The sequence below is a fragment of the Eptatretus burgeri genome, chromosome 12 (genome assembly GCF_056783735.1).
Source record: "Eptatretus burgeri isolate ZD-2024b chromosome 12, Ebu_testis_v1, whole genome shotgun sequence".
Lineage (NCBI taxonomy): Eukaryota > Metazoa > Chordata > Myxini > Myxiniformes > Myxinidae > Eptatretus > Eptatretus burgeri.
Genome location: NC_140972.1, coordinates 72,024,553 through 72,050,210, shown reverse-complemented (window position 1 = coordinate 72,050,210; position 25,658 = coordinate 72,024,553). Strand labels below are relative to the sequence as shown.

At 42.5% G+C, this 25,658-nt stretch overlaps 1 protein-coding gene across 12 annotated transcripts in view; it reads left to right on the top strand.

Moving 5' to 3' along the window:
* RHOBTB2 (Rho related BTB domain containing 2) overlaps positions 1 to 25,658 on the top strand; it is a 63,953-nt gene that overhangs the window by 15,702 nt on the left and 22,593 nt on the right. For 9 of the 12 annotated variants that reach the window (XR_015049900.1, XM_085848487.1, XM_085848488.1 and 6 more), the window contains 4 exons: positions 6,713 to 6,898; positions 15,927 to 16,323; positions 17,689 to 17,905; positions 24,861 to 25,068. Coding sequence is in view for 11 of the 12 variants with exons in the window: in XM_085848487.1 (XP_085704613.1) it covers positions 6,713 to 6,898; positions 15,927 to 16,323; positions 17,689 to 17,905; positions 24,861 to 25,068 (1,008 nt within the window). In the remaining variant the exon portion in view is untranslated. Of the gene's footprint in view, positions 1 to 1,222; positions 1,858 to 2,696; positions 2,717 to 6,712; positions 6,899 to 15,926; positions 16,324 to 17,688; positions 17,906 to 24,860; positions 25,069 to 25,658 lie in introns of those variants that run through there. The other 3 variants (XM_085848491.1, XM_085848497.1, XM_085848495.1) reach the window with 3 other exon arrangements.

Below are 25,658 nucleotides of genomic sequence, written 5' to 3'. Positions count from 1 at the left end.
AAGCCTTGAAAGTGGGAAGTGGGACGGAGGGGGGTTGGTAGTGATGGGGTTGGTATAGAGAAGACGGATTGACAGACACACACTGACATTTATTATTAGATATATTCTCCGCCAATTGGTCAGTCAGTCTGTCCGTTCAGGGAGGGGCTTCAAAATCAAATTGCCCTCATTTTGTTCGCTCTTTAGAGCTTCGCTTGGAAAGCTTGCACCACCTTACACTCTCGGCTTTCATCATAACTATAATTCGATATCTGATGTCATTTTTTGTAGTCGCTAAGATGGTTTAATACTCAGTTGCAGAAAAATTGGGTGCATATTGGCATTTTTACATAAAAATGTGTTCCAATAGCTGTTTTGAATGTATTTGGGGTGTTTGGTGGGGTGGGAGGGAGGTTTGGGGTGGTAGAAAAGTGAGGATGGGCTTCCCTGGCAGGGAATTTTAGTTCTGTTTTGAATGTATCTGGTCAGATGGGAGAGGGAGGAGTGAGAGTTCCCTGGCAGAGAATTTTCGTTATAATCTATTTTGAATGTATCTGGTCAGATGGGAGTGGGAGGAGTGAGGAGAGGGAGGGAGGGAGGGAGAGTCAGGTTCCCTGCTCGGGAAAACTGAAGTTGAGGATCGAACTGTAGTCAAGTCAAGCCAGAAGTAAATCACTCCACACCCTCTCACTCCTCACACACAACTCCTTCCTCTTCCCACCCTCCCTCTCCCCTCTGCAGTGTGCATGATGATGGGGGAGAGGAGAGAGTGGGGATAGAGTGGGAGGCAGGGGTGGGTGGGGAGAAGTACATGGACATGTATTCACATATGTGAAGGAAATGAATTGTGTAGATTACATCATTTCTAGATCTGACCAATTCCATCCATTGGGACCCTACTCTGTGCAGAGCGTTGGTGCTGCCTCAGCAGTCTCCTTGGCATTTGGACACAATCCTGGATGGGTCGCCACTCCGACACAGGATATCAGGAAGCTGGCACTCATTTTGCCAACTTCGGAAGGATGACAGGCAGTCAACCCCACCTGGTATTAATTAAACAACGGAGTGGGATTTGAATTCAGGATCCGAAGATCCCAACCCCCACCACCTTTTTTTTGTCTACATTGTCTAGGCTTGTATGAGAGGTAAAACAACGCACGACAAGAAGGGCGGGAGTGGGAAAGACAAAACTGTGGGGAACAGAGACATGAGAAGATCTGTGGAAGGGAGAGGGATGGGGCGGGGAACATGGGGTGTACAAGATGAACATTACAGGGACTTTCAGGAAGGAAAGCAGGGAATTTGAAGGAGGTTGGGTTGGGGTGGATTAACAGGGGTACAAAAGACTTGGTTTTGGATGGGAGAAGATAAGCGATTGTGGTGAACAGCTGTCTTGAAGACCTGGAGGGAAGAATGGAATTCAAGAGAGTGAGAGAGTTTATTTCAAAGGTGGGAAAAAGAGGAATTTAAGAGTGAAGGTGAGCAGTGATTTTTGCGATTTTGGTCGTTTTACCAGCAGGGGGTTGATGGCGGACCTTGAGCGCCCTGCGGAAATATGGTGGGGACAAATCGCAGAGAGAGTGGGGGGGGGGAGGAGACTGCAGAAGACAGCAAGACCACCAACCTGCCTGTGGTGAGAGAGTGAGAGGCCCAAAGACTCAGCCTCACGGCAGGAGATACCAATGATCCTAAATGTCTTGGTTTCCACAGCGTGAAGCCAAGAAAGATGAGAGGCAGGAGCACCAGCCCAGAGGGGAGAGCAGTACTCCAGCAGGCTGCGGACAAAATCACCCTAACCATTAAGCCAACACCAGGCATATATCTGAAGGATTGGCAGTATGAATCTTGTTCAACTCTGTGCAGAGAATCCAACTCAAGGTGTGTGTGTGTGTGTGTGTGTGTGTGTGTGTGTGTGTGTGTGTGTGTGTGTGTGTGTGTGTGTGTGTGTGTGTGTGTGTGTGTGTGTGTGTGTGTGTGTGTGTGTGTGTGTGTGTCCATCCGTCCGTCCATAACTCCAAAACCATGAAGCCTTGTGGCCTGAAACTTTGCATGCATACTAAGTGAACTCCAAGGGAGTGCAAGAGTGAAAATTGGGTGTTTGAGTTAATTAAAGCATCCCTCTTGAAGATAATTAACGGCCTTCTTTAATTATGTCCTTCATCAAGGCTCTCCCTTGCTGGGGTCTTCATTTTTTTGGCCTGCTTTTTTTTTTGGGGCCTGCAAATCGCTTTGTTTGGCCTGCTCAACAATGCCTTGAGTTGAAACAGGTCATAATGGTTTATTGATGATTAAAGCACTCAAAATGTTTTTGTTTTTTGTTTTTTCATTTTCCTCACTCATGTCATCGAATGCCTCATCTTCGTACCTGCAAATCACTGTACACGTAGCTTTTGTAACTGCTATAGTTTTCAAATTTGGAGCTTGGAGCGATTTCATGCATTTTGATACGATTTTTCCATGATCTACTGTCACGGACTAATTAAAGTATATAATTTGTGTTTGGAGGATTGGATGACGTGAACTAAATAACTCGATCAGGAGTGAAATCTGAAATGTAAAGAAATTGGTGATGTTTAGTGTTTTGCGGGCATGTGCCATGACTAATCGGCTTGCTTTCGCTTGTCAAGCCAGCCGTTCCTTCACCGTCTCATCGGAGTGCTTGCTTGAGTGCTTAAGCCACTTGCCGAGCATCTTCCACTACTACAGTCAATGTCGGGATGTAGTCAGTCGCTACAAGGTATAGATATGCAGACAGCACACACGGCCATGGTACATATGGGTACATTTGGAACTGTAAAGTCTCCGTGGGTGTGCGTGCCTGCCTGCATGCTTGGTTACGGGTGTCGTGGGGGTAAAGTTTCATCCCGTATCTTATGATGATGATGGTGGTGGAGGTTTTAACTTTTCATCTCAGCAGCGTACGAGTGATCGTGTTTTCCTTTGTCTTTGTCTTTGTGACTATTTCTGAAGCAATTTGTTATTTTATCTGACTCAGGTGTGCTTCAGCAAGGTTACGTGGTTTCTTTGTGAGTTTCAAAGCAAAATACATTTGATAACACCTGATTTCCAAGCCGCTTGTTGCATAAAAATGTTTTCTAAATTGCAGAGCCAATTTCTTTTTCTTTCCATCTGTCACTCAACGATTGGCAGCTTTTTTGTGAAGAATAATGTTTATGTATATTTTCTTAAAATGTCTAAATGCAACCTTGTTTTTTTTATTTTTTAAATAATTTCTTTATTGACATTCCCCAAAAACAAGGGTGAAAGTCACTCAATATTTTTTTGGGTTGTATACAGTACGTACTATAGTCAGTAATCACACTGAATCCAATCTGCTGATTCCCGAAAAATTGGTGTGTGTGTGTGTGTGTGTGTGTGTGTGTGTGTGTGTGTGTGTGTGTGTGTGTGTGTGTGTGTGTGTGTGTGTGTGTGTGTGTGTGTGTGTGTGTGTGTGTGTGTGTGTGTGTGTGTGTGTGTGTGTGTGTGTGTGTGTGTGAGAGCGTGTTTGGGTTTTTTTTTGTTCATATAGCATAACATATTGTTGCGGTTCTCGGAACCACATGCATACAACAGATAGGTGTTCCAAGACAGTTATGCCATTAATATACATGCAGATAGACCCCTTCCTTTTGTTTAGTGGGAAGACAAGGGAGTGCGTTGCGATGGTCTAATAGTTAGAATTATTAAATCATTTTCCCCTTTTATTTTATCCCCACTCTTTTTCTTTTCTTTTCTGAGGGGAATCTGTCTGCTTGCCCCCTCGTCTCGCCTGCCATAACCGTGCATCAACGTCTACCCGAAACCAGACATGTGCGGCAAGTTGTGTACGCTTTGGCAGCAAGGGTGCACCAAGTCTGCCCAAAACCAGACATGTGCGGCGAGTCACAAACGCTTTAGCACCCAGGTGGGTGGGCTTTACCGGCGTCTGCCCAAAACCCAGCCCAAGCTGGCGGACCACGTGAGGGGTCGGAGCCAGTCGAAACACCCGACTCGGGCAATGACGTTGGATTCGGCATGGCGCCTCCCCCGAGCCTCGGCTCCACAAAGGACGGAGAAATCCTCCGTGTTTAGAATTGAGAAGTGTGTGTGTTCGGTGTGGGTGTTCTTCACGTGGAGTGTTCCTGTTACTTGACTCTGCCCACGTCTCGCCTTGACGAACCGCCTCCTGCCTGGTCCTGCCTACTGCTCCATCCTCGCCCTCTGGACTCCGCCCTTCTCCACTCAAGCGCCTCCTTCAGAACGCGATCTCCACACATGCGGCTGTGGCCAGAACAATGCGACTATTGTCGGGTACCACACCACGGAGCATCCCTCCCCCAAAACGCCCAGGTACCAAAAGCTATAACCTCAACTCCCCTCCCTCCCTGGCTGCAAAAATCCCTTTTCATTGGGGTTTCTTTTGCTGTGTGTGTGTGTGTGTGTGTGTGTGTGTGTGTGTGTGTGTGTGTGTGTGAGTGTGTGTGTGTGTGTGTGTGTGTGTGTGTGTGTGTGTGTGTGTGTGAGTGTGCTGGCGCCTGTCTTAAGTAAGCCTGTACAAGATCCTTATTGTTACTGTAATTAATCTGGCGTCAAGTCTGCACTGTCTGCTTTTGTAAGTTGCTTGTATTAATGCTGCTCCCCACACCTCTCTCCTCTTTCCCTGCATTACATACCCAATAAATCTTTGTTGTGCCACATGCTTTTCCTCGCTTGCTGTTAATAAATAATTTTCCTTAGGAATGTTCCCAGTTCGCCTTTGTCTTTTCTCTCATTGGTCCAGAATGGTTCGAATCCAGGTTTAGCCGGGTCTTTATTCCCAACAATCCATTCCTTTTAGCTGGTACGTCCTTGGCAGTGCCGCTCGGCTGCATCCGATCCGGTGGAGTGATCCGGTTCGGACAAAGCGTACCGAGGGCGTGGTTCCCCGGTGGTTAAACCGCATGGTTAATTAGGTAACCCGATTCCATAGACGGGAGGACCCTAGGTCACGCGGTGGAGTTATTGGCGTCCACGGACGCTAAGCGACCCACCGCGTCACGGAATTATCCATGAGTGACTGCCTACAATTTTGGGGAGTCTGTTGGGAATCAATGTAGCTTCCCCCACCTCGTGGTCTTCTCACCCAACCCCGCCGGCCCACAACAATATATTCTCTCTGCTAACTCCCCAACCCACACCTGTCTGTCTCTGTCTCTGTCTCTTTGTCCCATCCTCCTCCCACATCTCTCTTTCTCTCTCTCTCTGGATGGTGTTTATCTCCATTTGTGTTTTAGATGGTGGTCATCTTCAGACAGATAGATCTCCCTCCCCTCACTCTGCCTTCCCTTCCCCCGCTTCTCCATCCTTCCTCGCTTTACCACCCCTCCCTCCTCTCTGCCCCCCCCATCAGCAAAGCAATGGGTGGTATTTGTTAATATATAATAAAGCAGGAGTGTCTCTCTGTCCCCAACGACTCCTTGAGCTTTCGGGCTCGGCCCGCCAAACTTTATGTGGAACCTCCTTGAGGTCCCAGCGTATGTCTTGAGGTGGGTGGGAGGTTTCCTGAATTTCTTGATGCGATTATGATTTTGAGTTGTCACCTGCATGAAGCTGCTCTCTGCATGTAAACTCATTGACTGGTTTGGCATTAGCCGTTTCGCCATTTCCTGCATGTGGAAACCTTCGCTGGTTCGGTGATATCTCAATATAATTGAAATTTTGTGTTTCCACCCGTACGATACTGATCTTTCTCCCAAAGATGGAAAAAAGACAAGGAATGCAGTCTCTCAAGAAGTTTTGCAGTGAATTGAATTGTCTGCATGGAAACTCATTCGGGGGTTCGCCATTCGCCATTATCGCATTGTCATGATCTGTGTAGAAACTTTTCCGTCAACTTCATACCACGTTTGCTTGACTTTTTTGCTATTTTTCTGTAATAACCCATTTCTTTCATCACGGCACAAAAGAGCCAATTCCCCCTTCCCCAGCCAACATCACCATCGTCATTGTTATCAGCTTCATCCTCATCATTAAAGGCACATTGATTTTACACAGTACTACTCCCACAGTTTTGGGGCTGACTCCACCAAATTTTCTGTGCAGCTTTTGGGGTCTGTGCAAGTGTTCTCAAGTGGGTTGGAATTTTCATAAAATTTCTCAAAACATTTTTTCTTTGAGATTTTGGGCTCCCACCCATGCACAGCACGGGTACCTTGCTCGTATAAATGTGATGTTATAACAGTTAGAGCGTCCACTCTGAGTTTGGAAGGTCAGTGGTTCAAAGACTTTAAAAGTGGTACGTGCTGCTTCCTTGCTTGACGCTCAGCATTTATATGGATAGAGCACGGACAAACAATGCTGTGAAGGCAATGACGAACCACGTAGTGTGAACCTTGCTACGGCAGCACCAACGCTTTGTACGGAGTACGGTACAGCTCATTTGATGTTACACACGTATATATGTTTACCCATGAGAAGTTGCTCTCTAGCCTTGTGGAAGAGAGGGGATTATTCATCTTCACTGATGGCGGTGCCATTGCCAGCATATCGATTGCAGTGTGCAATAAAACTGGGTTTAAACGGATGTTTTAATGTCAGCTCACAGTCCATCATTATTATTGTGACATTTTGTGGTCTTGTGATCTTTTCGGTTTGGGTGCTTGGAGTTTTGTTATTGATCTTGTCTGAAAGCTCTTTGTCATAGCTAGTCTTTTTCATCAAAAGTGAAATTGGGGTTGGTGATAACTCTCATACAATTGCAATCTCTATTTCTTAGGTCGGATGTGGTGGTTTTGTGCTTCTCAATTGCAAACCCCAATTCGTTGTTCCACGTCAAGACCATGTGGCTTCCAGAGATCAAGCACTTTTGTCCTCGTGCACCTGTTGTACTTGTGGGCTGCCAAATTGATCTCCGCTACGCCGACTTGGAGGCTGTGAACCGTGCACGCCGACCTCTTGCCAAGTGAGCTTTCCTAATACTGGTGTGTCTTAAAGTGGCGTCCAATTTTTGTATTTCTAAACGGGTGTTCTTGTAATGCTTGAGTGACATTACTGTATCAATGACATTGTTCAACATGTTTCTTTATCTCTGTATGTATTATATAACAATTTATTGTGTCTGTGATCGTGCCGACCGAAACCTAAATTCATATCTCCAAATAGTCTTTTAGCTCACCTCACCTGGAATACAGCAGAAGGGAGTTTATGGGATGGTGTGTCCATCCGTCCACAAACAATTGCAACTTCTCTGAAACTTGACCAAAACCATCACCACCAGAGATGTACCAAAGTTTGTTCACACCATTAAAAAAATATATGCATGGGTATTTACTTTTCTCTGTGTTACATATTTTGTGGGTTATTCATGCCCATCAGTGGTTCCTGGTTTTCTTATCCAGCCCTTACCAGATGAGCACCCAGGGGTATTGCCCCTATTTTTTTATATTTTTTTTACCTTGGGTGCGCAAAGCGAAAAGTGTGTTTAAGCATTTGGTTCATGCCTGTCTGTCCACAGAGGTCGGTCTATGATCGAGTAACTGCTCATTTTATAATGGCTTTCATATTTTGAATACTCTCGAACACAAATCAAACCTGCAGTTTAGCAGTTCCTTGGTTCTGAATTTGGCAAGTTATGTAGAATCCCATCCTGAATGCACATGAACACAGAGAAATGTACTTTTTTTAATGTGTGCTTGTCTGGCAGTGAAACTTTAAAATCATTACAAACAAGAAACTTAGTGTTTCGGGACATCATAAAGGACATAAATGGTCACGCAGAACTAATGTAATGTATTAAATAAGGTGGTGTAAAATACATTGCATCAATGAAGGTAAACCTCTGAAAAAAAAAAAAAATGGAAGTTTTTTTGCTTTGCCTTTTAAAACCTCTTATTTGCAATTGATTTATATGATTGAACACTACAGAACACAAATCGCCTTCTTGTCATTGGCAAAAACTTTCTGTTTAGTACTTTGAAAAATATTCATGCTGTCTCATGCCCTGAGGGCAGAGTATCTGTGATATTCAGCCAAATATGGCGGTGCTCGCGCTGTTTTGTACAAAACGCAAAGCAAGAGTTGAAAATAAAATACCCTTCCCATGTCCCTTTTCTCAAGACTGCATGGGGTAAGGTGTTCTATGAACTCTCCAGTTTGTGTCGTCGTTTTGCTAATTCAACTCTTATATGTTGAAGATAAAATGATGCATAAAGAAACTTTGTCGATTTGTAACCTACCCCTTCCCCACTGTGACCCCACTTCCTTGTATCTAGTAACAATCTTTTCTCTCTTTAAAATAGATTAATTCCTAGTTATTCCTCCTCCTCCTACTCCTTCTCTTCTAAACCATGTATGCAATTTATTTTAACCTTTTGATCACAGCTTTACTTGGCTGTGTAACTAAGGGACTGACAATTCGATAAAATATCGAAGTATCTCAATAGTCTTTGTGACTGTACCATGCAACTGTGAGTACAATATGGTGGATACTTTGTAAATAGCATCTTGTTTCGTTTTAATGCAAAAATATTAAGTTCAATCGGGTAAAACATGAGTAATAAAAGCATTCCTATGTATGCTGTTGTGTTTGTTCCTCTGCATAATCGTGGCATGCAGAATAATTTGGCCAGTCTGTGCAAAATCCTTTGTTTTTGAAGTGCAGTCACTTTTTATAGCCGGTTCTGCAATGAGAAAAAGATCCTTCATTGTTGCACTATATCATCTATTAATACAATTGCAATATAAAACAAGACAAAGAGCAATCGGAGATTGCAGACCCTCGCCAGGACTTGTTTTGTGTGGTGTCTGTGTACTGGTGTGTTGTGTAATTAATAAGAGACATAACTAGAACTGGCAGTGATGGGTACCCGGTTTAAACCGGGTACCACGACGTCCCGCTTTGATGCCACCCCACTTTGATCGGACACTTGACCCTGACCTATGATGTTTATTATCAGAATGGTATTAAAATAAATGAAATTCAAATCAAATGGAAGACCAAATTGGTACAGTCCTGCATTTGAGTCATCAGAAGGAACCTAAACAAGCAAAAAGCAAAGATTGAGTCATCTGCAGAAACCTGGATAGGATTTGGATTTCAGCTGCTGCTACTCTGCCCTCGAACCGCCTTGTTTAAAATAAAAAAATTCAATAAACCTGGATGCCAGACCATGCATCTGATAAGATTGAAATTTAAAACGTATTTCTCCATGACTACCTGATCATAATTATGAAGTTTCACATCGATCGATGAAGCGGTTCAAAAGAATATTTTTTTAAAGATATTGGATTTATCCAATATGGCTGCCAGACCATGTGACATTAATTATTTGTGAATACCCTGGTATCCCCCAAGACTTCGGGAACATTTGTGTGAAGTTTCCCCTCGATGTCAAGCCGTTCTGGAGAAGATTTTTTTTTTAATATATTTTAGGGTAAATCCAATATGGCTGCTAAACATGATGTCATGTGTAAACGTTTTTCCCCTCATGGATAGGTGGTCATACTTGCACAGTTTCACCTCAATCTGTTCAGCCGTTTCAGAAATTTTTGAAGGTTTTTTTTGTTATTGTTGTTTTTAAACAATATGGCTGCCGAAAAATGTGACTGATGATGTCATGAATTTTTTTCTTGTTTTTTTTTCTTTTTCTTTTCTGTTGACCAATTTATCCTGAGATGACCCTCAAAATTTCCATACTGATTGGATGTAGTGTTCTATGTATGCAATTATGATGTCATAATGAAAGCACCTGTGACTTCATGAAAAAAAAAAAAACGCACATTCCCCACTTGCCATGTGCCAAGTTTCAATTTTTTCCTTGGTGCTGTTTTGGAGATAAGAGGTCCAAAGTTTTTCCTTTTTCCAACATATCTGCACACCATGTGACCTATGACGTCATAATCATGAGAGCATTTTATATGAATAGTCACTCCCATGGTGAAAATTTCGTCTCAATCCGACAAGCAGTTGCAGAAAAAAACACTCGTGTTTGCGGACAGAGAGCATCTGAAAATGCAAAGCCTGTCCACGTCCGCTTTGTATTCAGACTTCTGCTTATTCTGTATGCTAAAACATGACAAACAGCTAAAAACATATATAATAAAAAAAACGAGAAGGGCACTCAGTAGAGCACATACATCTGCCTGGCTGAACAGTTTACAGTATTGCACTGATAGGCCCGATCTCGATCTGGATCTCCAGAATCAAATCGGCTTGTTCTTGTCACCGACCAAACTCCTCTACCTAGTTTTGTCCAAAGTAGTCCACAACGTTTTTGAGATGTCATGCTATATATCGTTTTTGACTCGAAGATGAAGAATCGCTTCAAAAAATTAGTGTCTGGATGTTCACCAAAATCTGATTAATTTGTCCTTGTCACACACCCAACCTGCCCACCAAATTTCATTCGAATCCTGCACACAACAAGCAGACAGGTGTGAAAACATTATTTCTGTACATCGCAGACGGCGGAGGTAAAAATACTAAAACTGTTACGATTTTAGATGACCTTGACCTTTTGACCTCAAAAGCACTAGGCTTCAGTGACCTGATATGCAAATCCTGCTCAACCCAGGTCAAAAAACCAGTAAAGACCAGTAGCTTACTGGTCAACTGGTACCAGTAAAGCCAGTTGGTTTCTTACTGGTTTTAATATGGAAATTGGAATAGAGTGATATATTACCAGTTGAAATACAATTGTATTTAACTAACTGGTATCAACTGGGACCAGTACATTGTAACTGGTATCAACTGGGACCAGTACATTGTAACTGGTATCAACTGGGAGACCAGTACATTGCAACTGGTATCAACTGGAACCAGTAAGACTTTAACTGGTACAAATATGAGCTACTGGTTTTTTCAACTTGGAAATTGGAATTCTGACTGAATTTAACTGGTACCAGTTGAAACCAATAGAGACCAGTTAAAGACCAATTAGAACCAATAGAGACCAGTTAAAGATCAATTAGAACCAATAGAGACCAGTTGAAAATGTGTACTGGTTTTAACTGGTTTTTCGACCTGGGAAATTGCAAAACAATCAGATGGAAATTGATGATTTTGTGACCTGACCTTTGGACTTTTGATATTGACAGAACACAGGTTGCATTCGATGAATTGGGTCGCTGACATCTTGATATTTTATGCAACCTTGACCTTTTGAGTATTCGGTGACCCAATACGCAAATTCTTTAAATTTCAGGTCCATTGGATGAAAATTGATTTTATGTGACGTTGACCTTTGATCTTTTGACCAAATTAGTAATGTGTCATCTCCATATCGTAATCAAGCTTTGTGCAAAATTTGATGACAAGAGCTAAAATGGGGGGAAAAAATATTAATAATAAAAAGTTATGGCCTGGACAGACACAGGCAGACAGTCAGATACATGGACACACACACACACACACACACACACACACACACACACACACACACACACACACACACACACACACACACACACGTGGTTGGAAAGCCCCATCCCCCGCTGTGTGGGTGACGGGCTAAAGATAGGTTATTATCATCAACCTTTTGATGGGTGTCTCGTGCTGGTCTGCGCAGATAAATGTTTTTATTTATTTATTTATATTAAAACCTTGTAAAAACAAAACACAAAGTCGTACTTTGAGGAGTCTCATGGTTGTATCGAGTTACATGCTCACTTGGTTATCTTGAATAATAGTTGTAATATGCATTTATTGACAATTAGCGTTGCTGTTGTGCACATTGGGGTGAATTGTTGTGCATACCATTGTGGTATTAATCCATTGTGGATATCTTTGATTGCAGTAATCACATATAGAGATTAATATAACTGTTCTGAAGCGTTGCATGGTACTGGTTTGCGAAACAGCTCGACATTCATCCAAGATGTCACATTGTGATGTTATGGCTTGAAGGACAAAATTGGGGTTGGTGGAACAGTCTACAAGATACAAGTCATTATTTTGTCTTCATTTTAGGACATGTGTACATAATGCTACTAGTTTACCAGACTCGGTAAGTTGGCAACAGTAGCATAATGTTTCAGAGTGTCCGCTCTGAGTCTGTGAAGTGTGTTGGAACCCTGACCAAATCAAATGAAAGACTTCAAAAAATGGCACTTGCTGCTTCCTTTCTTGACACTATTTAAAAGGATTAAGCATGGCCAAGCAGCGATAGGTTGGCAATACGATTGCAGACTTTCAACCAGTTGGCCTCCTGCTGTGAAGTTTCTTCTGGTTACTTTATTATTTTATTTATTATTTTTTTTAAATGAAGGAACACACTATATTTTACAAGACACTAGCAGGAGTATCCGGCGTTGATTGGTGCTGTTCTAATCCTTTTGGCATTTTGAAGAAATCTTTTTATTATTATTATTATTTTTTTTTTTTTGTGGGTGCCTAAAATGTTTCCCTCCACCCATTAAGGAATAGGATTAGGGTTCATTTAACATTACCCTTTGCAGAGCAACAAAGGTTTAGGCACAATAGAGTGTTTTATTTATTTATTTATTATTATTATTTTTTTCCTCAATTTTCAAAAAAAACCTTTTTGCCTATATCACTCCCGGTACTCACTGATGAACCTCTGGAAGTTTGACGAAGATGTGTTTGGCCATCTCAGGAAAAATGGTGATGCAGACAGACAAACATCTCTTTTCATATATATATATATGTACAGTCATGGACAAAAATATTAGCACCCTTGAACTTTTTTCAAATAACTCAATTTTCTCGAGAAATAAGTTAAAATCGACAAAGGTATTTGGTGTCCACAATGCTTTATTTCACTGTTAATATGACAGAACCTTTGTTTTTGATTCAGAACTTAATATATCATTTTAAATCAGAAAATAAAAAGAAATGGCATTGACAAAATTATTGACGTCCTGGACTTAATATTTGGTATCCCAGCCTTTGGATAAAATAATTGCAGTCAAGCACTTCCTTTTGCCATGAATGAGCTTCCTCCACCTCTCTTCTGGTAGTTTTACCCACTCTTCTTGTGCAAACTGCTCCAGTTCTCCCAGATTTGAAGGGTGCCTTCTCCCAACTGCTGTTTTCAGATTTCCCCACAGGTGTTCAATGGGATTTAGATCTGGACTCATTGCTGGCCACTTCAGAACAGTCCAGTGTTTTGTCTTGAACCATTCCTGGGTGCTTTTTGAAGTGTGTTTGGGGTCATTCTTCTGCTGCACGACAAATGACCTTCGACGGAGACCCAGCTTTCTGACACTGGGTTGAACATTGTGCTCTAAAATACCTTGGTAATCTCCTGATGACATGCACACATTCAAGGCACTCAGAGCCAGAGGCAGCACAGCAACCCCAAAACATCACTGAACCTCCTCCATGTTTGACTATAGGGAAGGTGTTCTTTTCTTTGAAGGCTTCATTTTGTTTTCTGTTAACATAGAGATGATGTGCTTCACCAAAAATATCTCATTTAGTTTCATCTGTTCACAGGACATTCTCCCAGAAGGATTTTGGCTTGTTCAGGTGTGTTTTGGCAAACTACAGTCATCAGGCTTTCTTATGTCTCTGTCTCTGTCTCTGTCTCCATATATACATTTCTCTCTCTCTCTCTCTCTCTCTCTCTCTCTCTCTCTCTCTCTCTCTCTCTCTCTGTCTCTGTCTCTGTCTCTGTCTCTCTCTCTCTCTCTCTCTCTCTTTCTCTCTCTCTCTCTCTCTCTCTCTCTCTCTCTCTCTCTCTCTCTCTCTCTCTCTCTCTCTCGCTCCAGTGGGGTCCTCCTGAGTCTCCTACCATAGAACCCCCTTTCATTGAGTTGGCGATGGATGGTGCGAGTTGAAACTGTTGTACCTTGTGTCCGAAGGTCAGCTTCAATCTGTTTGGCAGTTGATCGAGGTGCTTTCTCCACCATTCAAACAATCCTTCGCTGCGATGTTGGATGAAGTTTTCTCTTGCAGCCACGTCCAGGGAGGTTGGCTACAGTACCAGTACCATGGGCTTTAAACTTCCTGATAACATTGCGTCTGGCGGACACAGGAACATCAAGGTCTCTGGTGATGGACGCGTAGCCTTGAGCTTGTCCATGCTTGGCTACAATCTTGTGTTTGACCTCCAAAGACAATTCTCTGGTTTCCTCCAAAGACAATGTGGTACTCACAGTGACACAAAACAACAGAATGACTCCTTTTCTCTCTCTTTAAACTGGTTGAACGAGTGATTTCTATATTGCAGGCACCTGAAACTCGCCACAGGTGAGTTCATTTTCAAAGGAAAGGACAATCACCTGCTTGATATAATATCTAATAATTTCTAACAACTTCCAAAAGGTGCCAACAATATTGTCCGGGCCATTTTTGGATTTCTGTGTGGAATACGCTAAGATTGAGTAATTTTTTTCAGCTTTTTTTTGTTTTGTTCAAATGCAAACAAAAGAAATACATATGTGGATCCCAATTTTTTTTTTTTCATTTCAACAATTTTCTGGAAGAAATGGCGCATTATTCGAAAAAAGTGCAAGGGTGCCAATATTTTTGGCCACGACTGTATATATGCTTGCTAGATTGAGAAGACTAGCAGAGTACCCACCTTATAGGTGATCTTGTTCCAAGCATGCAACATGTTCTTCTGATGCATACCTTTATTTTGGCAGTGTATAGACAACTGACAGCTCTGTATAAGCAAAAAACAAAAAAACAAAACAAAACAACCTGGGTTGTTTTTTAGCATGAAGTTGTTTGTTGTTTAGCATGAAGCTAAAACATACCTGCTCCTTATAATTCAAAACACCTCACTGCACTGGAAACCATGGGGACTCGTAATACCTTGAAGGCGGCTCTACGCGATACACATTTACAAAGAGGATTTTCGTCCCTACCACCCTAAGCCCACCAGCAAAGATTTAACAAAACAACAACAAACAAAAAAACAACCCCTGTACATTAATTTGGGGTCATGCTGATCCTATGTAGCAAATCCAGATGTATTCCAGGTCAGAACTACCGGAGTAGACACACACACACACACACACACACACACACACACACACACACACACACACACACACACACACACACACACACACACACACACACACACACACACACACACACACACACACACACACACGTCTGAATTGTAGTCAGGATAATGCAACAATAGATATTTCAATTTGGCCTGTGTTGTATTGTCAGCTGAATGTGATGCTTATGGTTGCACCCCGATGTGTAGCACTTGTACAGTATTTTAAATTTGTCCGAATTTATTTTGTTGCATGAAATTGGAATTCCGTGAGAAAGTTTGAGGGTGTGCGGGCACTTCGTGCGTTTGTCTTCTGCAAATGCAACTCGACTTGTTTTTGTCCAATGCTATAAAGTTGTTTGTCGCATCTCTAGATGAAACCATGTGATGTTGGGAGAAAAGCACTAACTTTATGTGCTCCCTTCCACCACCCCCCCCCCCAATACTTTGATATTTGTTTGTCCTTTGACACATCTTCATCAATATTTTCTTTGAACATATCTTTATTTTTGTGGGAAGAGGAGGTATAATTATTGTGACTACTTTTTGTATCACAAAAAATTATTGCTCATCCTGAAGCGATGAATTCTGATTTATTTATATAAATGTTCATCATCACTTTCTTTTTTTTTGATGCAATGTGATAAAACGTCTTCACACTTTACTTGATGGATTTTATGGTTTGTCACTTTTGTGAAGTTAAAGCTTGAGGTGTATTCACATAAGGGTTGGTCAGAGCAAATCAGATTCAAAATTAATACTTGTGTACTTTGGAGGGGTTTATCTGTCTGGTACTGTGGATTAGTGGTCTGGAGTTGGTCCATGTGAACACTGCATAAGCAGTTGATCCAGGGGGACTTGTCTTAGTGTGCTTGGAGATACTGATGGAGAAGTTTAAACCTGGGATGTGGACGTATGTTTGCATTTGTTACTATTCACCTTTTCTTTTTCCTTTTAATTATAGCAAAACATTATCTAATTTCTGTCCTTGCTGTCTTTTCCCCAAATTTCCAGACCAGTTAGGCCTGCTGATATAATGCCTCCTGAGCGTGGCCGGGAGGTGGCGCACGATCTTGGCATCCCCTACTATGAGACTAGTGTTGTAGCTCAGTTCGGAATCAAAGACGTCTTCGACAATGCGATCCGGGCTGCACTCATTACTCGACGCCACCTGCAGTTTTGGAAATCTCACCTGCGGAAGGTTCAGCGACCATTACTGCAGGCTCCGTGCTTGCCTCCTCGCCCTCCACCTCCACCTGTTTCGCCTGATGGCATGACCAGTGTGGCCAAGGGGTTCAGGGCGGACTGGGAATGCAGCAGAGGAACGAGTGGTCCGGCAGCTCTTATAGCAAGCCCTCTGTGTGCCGACGTAGTGTTTGAAGTGGATGGAGAAAGGATATATGCTCACAAGGTGATGTCTCTGTGGTGGCATTTGTTTTGGGCAAATAATACTTTGGGGATCATAATTTTATGTGGACAAAATGATTTTGCAGGGAGCAAGATCATCCATCAAATGCGCAGCAAGAAATATCTATAATTGGCGATAACTGGACGGTCGCTTCATAAAGTCTTATCAAACGACCAATACGTGACTTTCGAAATGATGTATGAATGCTAAATGAGGCCTTTTGCGCATGTGTGTGTTTACACCATTTCCATTCTGCTCTCTCGCCACTTTAAACCTGCTGTTGCTGGCGTGAAATGTGCGATTCAAGTCGTCTTTTAAACACATTTTTCAGCATTTCGACGAAGGAGTGGCAAATTCAAAATGGTTAACCATAATAATTCTGTTCCTGAATGCAAATCGGACTCAAGGAAATGTAGGGACACAAGATATTTCCATGGATGAGAGGAGGTGGGTACGTACCATTTCCTGGTAATAAAATTAGCGAGCGGTTGTTGTGGTCACACACACACACACACACACACACACACACACACACACACACACACACACACACACACACACACACACACACACACACACTTCTCCTTTCACCAATAGATGCAAAAATCTCCTATAATTTATCTTGTTACTCCAGTACCAAACAAAAATACATTTATACCGGCACCCCTCCCCCCCACCCTTTTCTCCCAAACATGATGAAGAGTAAATATCATTTATAACTGAACCTGTGCATCGACAAGCTCCAGATATAACCTTCCATCGGTGTTAAGAAACCCAAAGGTTTGTTTAGAACGTGTCCGTCTACGAGTCTTTGGACCTTTCATGGTCCCACATTGTCGGGAGTTTTTTTTTTGCGGTACGGGCTGAAAGATACGTTATCAACTTTTTGGATGAGTTCAGAAAGTGCTCCAATTCTTTCATTGTGCAGAGGCACACCCCTTTCTAGCAGGTACATTTCCAAGTATTTTTGGCTTTAAAAGCTTTGTGAGCCGTTTCATGAAACAATCCTTCTCTTGCATATATGATGCACGTCCAGGCTGACCTGATGGACATCATTCCTGGCGGTTTCTGCACTTGCGCGTCAAGCAATCTGGGGCTGATTACGTCATTTCGAAAGTCTCGCATTGCAGAATGGTGCCTTGAAGTTAAACATGGCATTTGACTGATAAACCAACTATGTTCCACCCTTTTATCCCCGACCCTTTTGCCCTTTTGCTGCTATCCCTACATTCCCGTACCTTTTACCTGCTCTCTCCTACTCGTAGATATTCCTCGCTCTATCTTCATGATCGCACACGATCCTGACATTCCCCTGAACATCCAGGCATGTTTACCCCTTCCTCCTCCTCCCTTCCCTCACACGCCCAGATCTACCTCGCTACGGCTTCTCCCAAATTTCACGACCTTTTCACGATGGACCTCTCGGGAGGAGAGTTTGGAGCCGATTCCTCGGTGTCGAGAGATCGGTCCTGGTGTCATACCGGCGGTCCATCGACTCGCCATAAAGACCCTGTGGCACGTGCGTCCAGCCTGGATATTGATGCGGATTGTGGTGCTGACTGTTCTGCTGGTCTACAGATGACAAGTGAGCAGTTTAGCTGATCGACCATTTTTGAGCCCCACACCTCACCCCTCCCCCCTGACATGATGGCTTGGAGAGGCATTGTTATGGATTTGTGGTGTTGGCAGCTACATGTATTTATATATATATATATACCGTCGGACCCTGCTATTCGCCGATCCCGCATATTTGTGGTTGATAAAATGTGACCTGATTACACATTCTACCCTGTGCTACATGTATTCACGATATTTTTGATTTTCTCTTATGAATCACGAACCGCCGGGAACCTGTCCCCCTTTTTCCTATTGAAACGATGCCTCGAGATTCGTGGATTTGACATTCACGGCATTTTCCAGCAACGTATCCCCACGAACAATGGGGTCCGACAATGTGTATATATATATATATATATATATATATATATATATATATATATATATATATATATATATATATATATATATATATATATATATATATATATCTCCACATTGGGTTAAAATGGATCAACATCTGCAAACTTTCTCGGGTTTAAATTGAGCACAGCATGATCTCTTTTTCCAACACAAACACTTGCTTTTCATTTCCCCCCCATTAAATCACCTGCCCCTTTAAGTCTGAACCAAACACTTTGTTAGACATCGATATGAGGTTTTGTTCGGGTGAAGATGAGATCCAGAAATGCAGTAACGTCCTGATGGATTACATTTATCAAGCAGATATAATGAGCTTTTTCAGAGCTTAATTTAGAAGTGCAGTTTGAGGCTTTGAGTCGGGCCTACGGGGGGGTTGGGGGGGATTCCATTTCGAGATGGAACTCGGACCAACCTGCAGCAACCTGTGCTAATTGAGAAAATAAGTCGTGCATGCTTCTTTGGCAGCACACAAAGATTTTGGTGATTCCATGTGTTTTTCCCTCAAATGTAGCGATGATAGGTTTTGAATAATGCAACAAAAATTTTGGTGCTAAATGTTTTTATTATTGTAGAAAGTGAAATTTTTAAGGTATGATTGCATGAAATGGTTTAAAAAAAATCATTATTTTGATCCGTCATCTGCAAAGTCCCTTGAAGTGAATATTCTTCTTTCGTGCGGCATGTCCCCGAGTTGTTTGTCTATGAAGTGAAGTTGGCTGTTTTCAGGCAGCCTCAGGTGCTGCAGTTCTTGCCATTCCTCGAGGCAATGTACGGGGCAGTCTCGCACAAAATAATCTGCAGTCTGGGGGAGGCCACACTTGCAGTCGAATGAGTCGGCAAGGTGAGGAACAAGAGAACATGTGATGGAACTTGCCGACACCTATTTGGAGCTCGTTAAGGTGACGCCATTCCTTCCTAGACAGATGACAACCAGGGGGCTTTCTGGAACAGGGAAGGTGTTTTCGATGGATACTAGATTGCTAGGTACGCTATTGCTTCATCTGCCACGTGTTTGCTCAAGTCATCGTTTGCGGTGATGTAGGTTTGAGCTTCTCTCGTAAAGGGCTTCTAGCTCTTCTGTCTTTGGGCGGTGAGGGTAGGGGTGGTAGATCTTATCTTCTCTTTGCTTGTTGTGCAAAGTGTGGTTCAGGTTCTGAGATGCTTTGAGGGCTGCTTGTCTAGTGATGGTTGTTGTGATGGGGGTAGATACCCGCAAGGGCTGGGAGGTAATTGGTTGGATTAGGGTGAAGGCATCCATCGATGACCTTTAAGGAAGAGTTGAGGTGCACATCTACATCCTTAGTATGGTGGCTTCTTCCCCATGCAGATGCTCTGCATTCTGCAGGGGCATGCACCGAGGCAAGTGTTGAGGTGTGCAAGATGGTGAAGTCTGATCCCCAGTCGTGACCAGCTAGTCTGCCGATAAGGTTAACTCTAGTACCTGGCTTCCCTGCATGCTGCTTGAAGGTCAGGGGGTGGTCCATTCACATGTCAAGGTTGGTATAGTGGCATTGCATGAAGGAAAGCCAGATTTTAGTTAGCTTGACTTCTCGTTGCTTATCTGCCTTGCTGTTCTGAAGTTTGTAAACGGAGCAGACTATTTTCTGGACGTTGAGACGTAGCCACCATTGGTGGTAGTCTCAGTCCATAGAAGCAACTTCTTAGCTGAGGGTGGCCTCGACTTCCTCCAAAGACTTGCTCGGATGCAGGTTTGTAAGATCATCAGCGCAGGTAAGTTCAGCACCTGTTGTCTCAGAGTTCTGACATGTACATGTTGTTGAACAGCAGCGGTGCGAACACTGAGCTTTGCTGAACTCCATTCTTGAGGATGTGGTTTCTCCTGTTTTATCCGTTAAGGTTGATTGAAGCAGCGGTTGGAGTTCAAGATTTTGGATGAAGTGGACAAGCTTGTGGTCCTGTAGTATCTTGTCAGCAGCTTCAGCAGCAAGCCACAGTGCCAGATTGTCATACGCTGAAGACGAGTCAAAGAAGACAGCCCACCATTTCTGGTTGGATTCAAATTCAAAATAAAGACCAATTACTGCAGCATGGTCCCATGAAGAAAGCCAGACATAACAAAACATGCATATATATGAAAATGTCAATGTCTCAATAATGTCAGTTGCAGCTGGAATCTGATCTTCAGTGCTACAATTCTTCGTCCTGAAGCCCGCTTGTTCTTGGTGGGATTGCTACCTCAACAAGTGGTTCTGTTCTCTTAAGGATGAACATTTCAAGGACCTTGAATGGGACAGATAGCGGTGACTGATCAGCCTGTAACTCTTGGGGATGTCTTCTGGCTTGTTGTGGTTTTCGGGTGGCCACACGTGCTGCACTCTTCCAGCTCATTGGAATCCTGAGTGAGGAAAGGCAGTCGGACACGGGGCACTGAAGCGATTGCTGGCGTCTTCAACTGCTCTGCATGAATGTTCGTGCTGGTGCTTTCCCACATGTCAGGCATTCCAGGGCAAACCTGAACTCCTCTGTACTGAAGTCAGCAAGCAAATGGCGCTGTCAGGAAGTGCTTCAGTTTGGCATTTACTTTGTGGGGGAAATGCTCTGTCTGGGTTGGGGGTCGTGGCCATCGCTGATGAATGTATGTAATAGTACGACCATGTCTGCTGGTGTCCTTGGCACACACGTACAAGTGCCTCCCTGAGCCTTGGATCGCTATAAAAAAAGGAAATCGGTATCCAAGATGTATACATCGGACAATGCTACCTCATTTATGATCTTTTAAATTTCTACAGCTTATGCAGAATACAAAAATTATTAAAAAAAAAAGAAGAAGTTCTTGTTCTGTTTTGTTTTTCATGAGCAATGCCAGTCGCCATAAATTGCACACCCATTAACCGGAACAAATGTTCTGAGGATATGCATCTTCAACACAATTGACTATTTTATATCAGCCTCATGAACATAGTTTAGTGTACAAAGCACTTGTACAGAAAATGTGCAAAATGCTTAACAATTAGAGAGGGTGAGACTGAGTGGAAGCTAATTGTGTGGAGCCACAAGCCTGAGCAAGCAGGCCCAGATTACTGAGCATCAGGGCAATCACCACTTTACAAGCATGACATGACCAAACGATGCTCTCAAATGCTCAGCAAAGCCGAGGAGCACTCAAAACTGCAGTAAAGTAGGATGGGCCATAATTGGCCAACCTATTGGGTTATTGATTTGATTGATGTGCGTTGTTTGTTGCTCCCAATCTTAAGATAGCATCTTTTTCAAAATCATACATTTTCTAATGTTTGGTTTCTTAAGAAAACCGGTTCAAGCGATTTGTTTGCACCGGTACTCATTTTGCCGACCTCGGAAGGACGACGGGCAGAGTTAACCCCACCTGGTATTGATTCAACAGCTGAGTGGGATTTGAACTCGGGATCCTCGGATCCCAAGCCCACCCACCCGAACCATAAAGCCAACACCAGGCCTGGCACACTGGGTGTGGTCGGGTCAAAAAAAAAAAGATCACCTTAACTGCTGCTAATCACTTTGGCTTTGCATGAAAAAGAACTCCGTTCGAAGTTAAGATAGGTCAGTTTTATGAATCTTCTGCATGGTGAAACCGACCTGTGCTCTGGACAGGTTTATTGAGGTTTTCACTTGTCTGACGGACAAAATTGCTCGTCCCTGACAGTCGGACAACAGTTAATGTTGAAAGCCCTCCATGTGAAAGCTCTTCCAATAGGATCGATGGTTTTAAATGAGGAGTCTCATTAAAAATAAGAAATAATTGTATATTTGGCAAAGGTGAAGTTTTTGTTTTGCTTGCAATTTGATGGTGTTTTTAATTGAACCCCTGTCATCTCACCCGTCTGGGTTTGTGTTTTAGATCCTCGTGGAGGATGTTGAAGTCTTACTCACGTTGTTGTTCTTGTGGACTTTTTTGTTTCACAGCCTACAGTTTTCATCGAAACTTCCTGAAACTTGGCGTATATATGTAAAAATACCCTGCGCAGGCAGTAACCATCTCCGATTTTGAAAATTCCTCCAGAAAAAAAAGTTATGACGTCAAAATATCTCTGCTAATGGAAAGCGCCTAAAAAATTATGTCCGAAACTCGGCAAGTTTTTGGAATTCTGTTTGCGGGAATCGAACAGGTCATTAGCAGAGATGAATACGATACATCACTATGACATCAGTATGATACATCACCGCACATATGATACATCAGTATGACGTCATATCAATTTTTATGACATTCCTATTTTTTGACATTTTTTGTTTTTGTTTCACAGCCTACATTTTTCATCAAAACTTCCTGAAACTTGGCATATTTATGGAAAAATACCCCGCGCGGACAGTAACAATCTCTGATTTTGGAAATTCTTCCAAGAAAAAAAGTTGACGTCATAATATCGCCGCTAATGGAAATCGCCTATACCATTATCTCTGAAACTAGGCAAGCTGTTTGAATTTTGTTTGCAGGAATCAAGCTGGGCATTAGCACAGATAATTTATCACAAACCTGATGTATCACAATGACATCATATTCGTTTTATGACGTCATCATTAAGAGGATGAGGATCTTCGCTCTTTCGAGCTTGTTTTAAATTATTTTTATTTGCCCGTTTCCAAAGGGATGGGAGAGGATCTCTCTATCTCTCTCTCTCTCTCTCTCTCTCTCTCTCTCTCTCTCTCTCTCTCTCTCTCTCTCTCTCTCTCTCTCTCTCTCTCTCTCTCTCTCTCTCTCTCTCTCTCTCTCTCTATTAGCTTAAGTATGGCACCCCTGTGTGGCCTACTTTATATTTAAGCATCCTGTTGCGGAGAAAGGTCACCGAGACAAATAGCCTGGTGAGGAACCACAACGAATGCTCAATCATTCATGTTATTTATTTTATTTTTTATTTTATTTTTTCAACTCTTGTTTTGTTCTCACCATTTGCCAATGCCACGATGAACAGCAGCTGGGACAATTTACACCTTCTCCTTTTTTGTTTGGACTTAAAAATCTATAGTTTATTGATTTATTTATTCATTTAATTTTATTACTTTTCTTTAAAATAAAATTTGTTTTTAGCATTCACCTCATTGCCAAGCAACATTACTGGAATTAAATGTCAATTGTCGATGTCGGATTATAATCACATCAATGACGGGTGATCACACCATTTACAGCATAAGCGATTGTGGTTTAATTAAAATTTGAAAAGGTCCAAAATATTTGTTGTTTAGTAATACGTGACTAATAAACAACAAAATATTTGTCGGACTGCTCAGATTCATTAGTATCAGTTCCTTGCATGCCCGGTGTCAGCTAAGCGGGAGCGGTTGATTAATTCCAGGTCTGAAATGCTCGTGGTTGTTCCAACATATGACTGAGCGACAATCTCCAGAAATTGTTGCAAAGTTATTTATAGGGCACATTGATTAAATAGCTTTACCAACTCCCAAAAAAGGAAATCTCCAGACAGTAACGACTGGTCATCTCCAGGCAGTTCCTGCAGGTGACAGATTGTTTAAAAATACAATAGTCTCCAAGTGGGTGCAGCTATGACTTGGGCACAGTCACTTTGCATTTTTGAATCTTAAAATGCCTTATTGTTCGAACAATAAGTCACGTAATACTTTGTCTGCAAAGGTAAGCACACCGAGGACAACTGGAAAGCAATCTCAGCTGAGAGCATATATCGTGTCAAGTTGAAATATTCATAAACATACAAGATGAACTTTCAAAGTTTAGTAATATGGGATTTTCAACATGACTTGATCCGCCCCAGAATGCTCGGCTCACATGCGCAGAAACCACTGGGAACGACTATCTTCGGCGCACATTCGCTGTTAGCTAATGTGCGACTAGCTTTTAGCTAATGTGCGTGCGCGATAAGGATTGTTACCAAAAAGGATCACAAAGCTTCTAATAGAAGCTGAAAATATGAGGAAAAGTAGGTGAGAGAAATCTGGGGGTGTACCTCTGCACAACGAAAGAGTTGGACGGAGACACCGTATCCAGTGCGTGTGCTTCTGAACACCAATGGTAAGGATATATCTGGAGCAACTGAATGTATAGGCCGAGGGTATTAATCATGGGGGATGCTGGGATGGGATCTGTGAGGACTGTTATAAATACAGTAGATTGTTTGGGTTCTGGCACCACAAAATAAATTGACATTTTTGCATCTCTTGCTAAAAGGAGAAGTGTGTTTATGTGTAAGCATCCTCTACTCATGCAACACCCTTTATCCACGCATATTTATCATATTTTTACATATTTCCGTGAGTACAATTTGCATCCAGAAAGAATACAATTATGTTTAACCATTTTGAAATTGTCACTTTCATTTAAATGCTTTAAATGATTATTTTTAAAATTGCTTCACTCAGATATTGCGCGAGCAATAGCAGGTTAAAAGAGCCCCTGGTTGCAGAAGTGAGTTGCTGAAAACGTACACAGCACATACGTGGAAGGCATCATAAACATTCATGTCATTTCGAAAGTCTCATTGTCATGCATTCTTTGTGTATCATTTTACTTTTGTCAGTGTTCTTTGGTGTTGTGGTTTGGTTGTGGAGCATCTCACAATTGCGTATCAATATCATTATCAAACCCTCAGGTCTTCGTACATCCTGCAGCGATGGCTCACTCCGGATTAGCTGGCAAGGTTCCACAGACGAGGAAGAGGATGTTCCTGTTGGCCAGGCATCGCAGTGGCACAAGGGGATGAGCAATGCCTTGGGCACGTCCTTGGCATCTTGGGGCAGAGGGTTCTTGGCGATTCGACTGCAGTGGTTCAATGACCCACAGATCTGCGCTCCCTCCAGGTGTTGCCTCACACATTTCTGTCCCCCTTGGTGGTTGAATTTTGATCACTTTGGTTATATGATTTCCTCCGCCACCGAAGGTGAAGGAGATTATGTTTTCACCCCTTTCTGTCCGATTGTTTGTTTGTTTGCTTGTTTGTGTACAGGATATCTCAAAAAGTTTTAGACGGATCCGGATGAAATTTTGTGGATAGATTCAGTGTGTGACAAGGACAAATTCATTCGATTTCGGTGAAGATCCAGATCTGGATCCGACTACTCGAATTTTTTTAAGTGATTCTTCACGATTGAGAGATTGGGCTCAAAAACGATATAGAGCATGATATTCCAAAAATGTATTTGGCCCGACATGTTCTCATGGATCTGGAGGTATGTGCTCCACCGCGTGCCCTTTCAGTTTGATATGTGCCACCAATAACAAATGTACGATTCATGCCCATCTGGATCGTAAGCAAAAAATACCTTCTGGTGACGTTTTATAAATTTTGGTAACGCCTCATCTTGGGTGCTTTTTCCTTCACTATGATTGCTTTGTCAAACATATTTTTCCATTGGTCGTGGTTGTGGGCTTGTTGGTCTCATTTGACTGT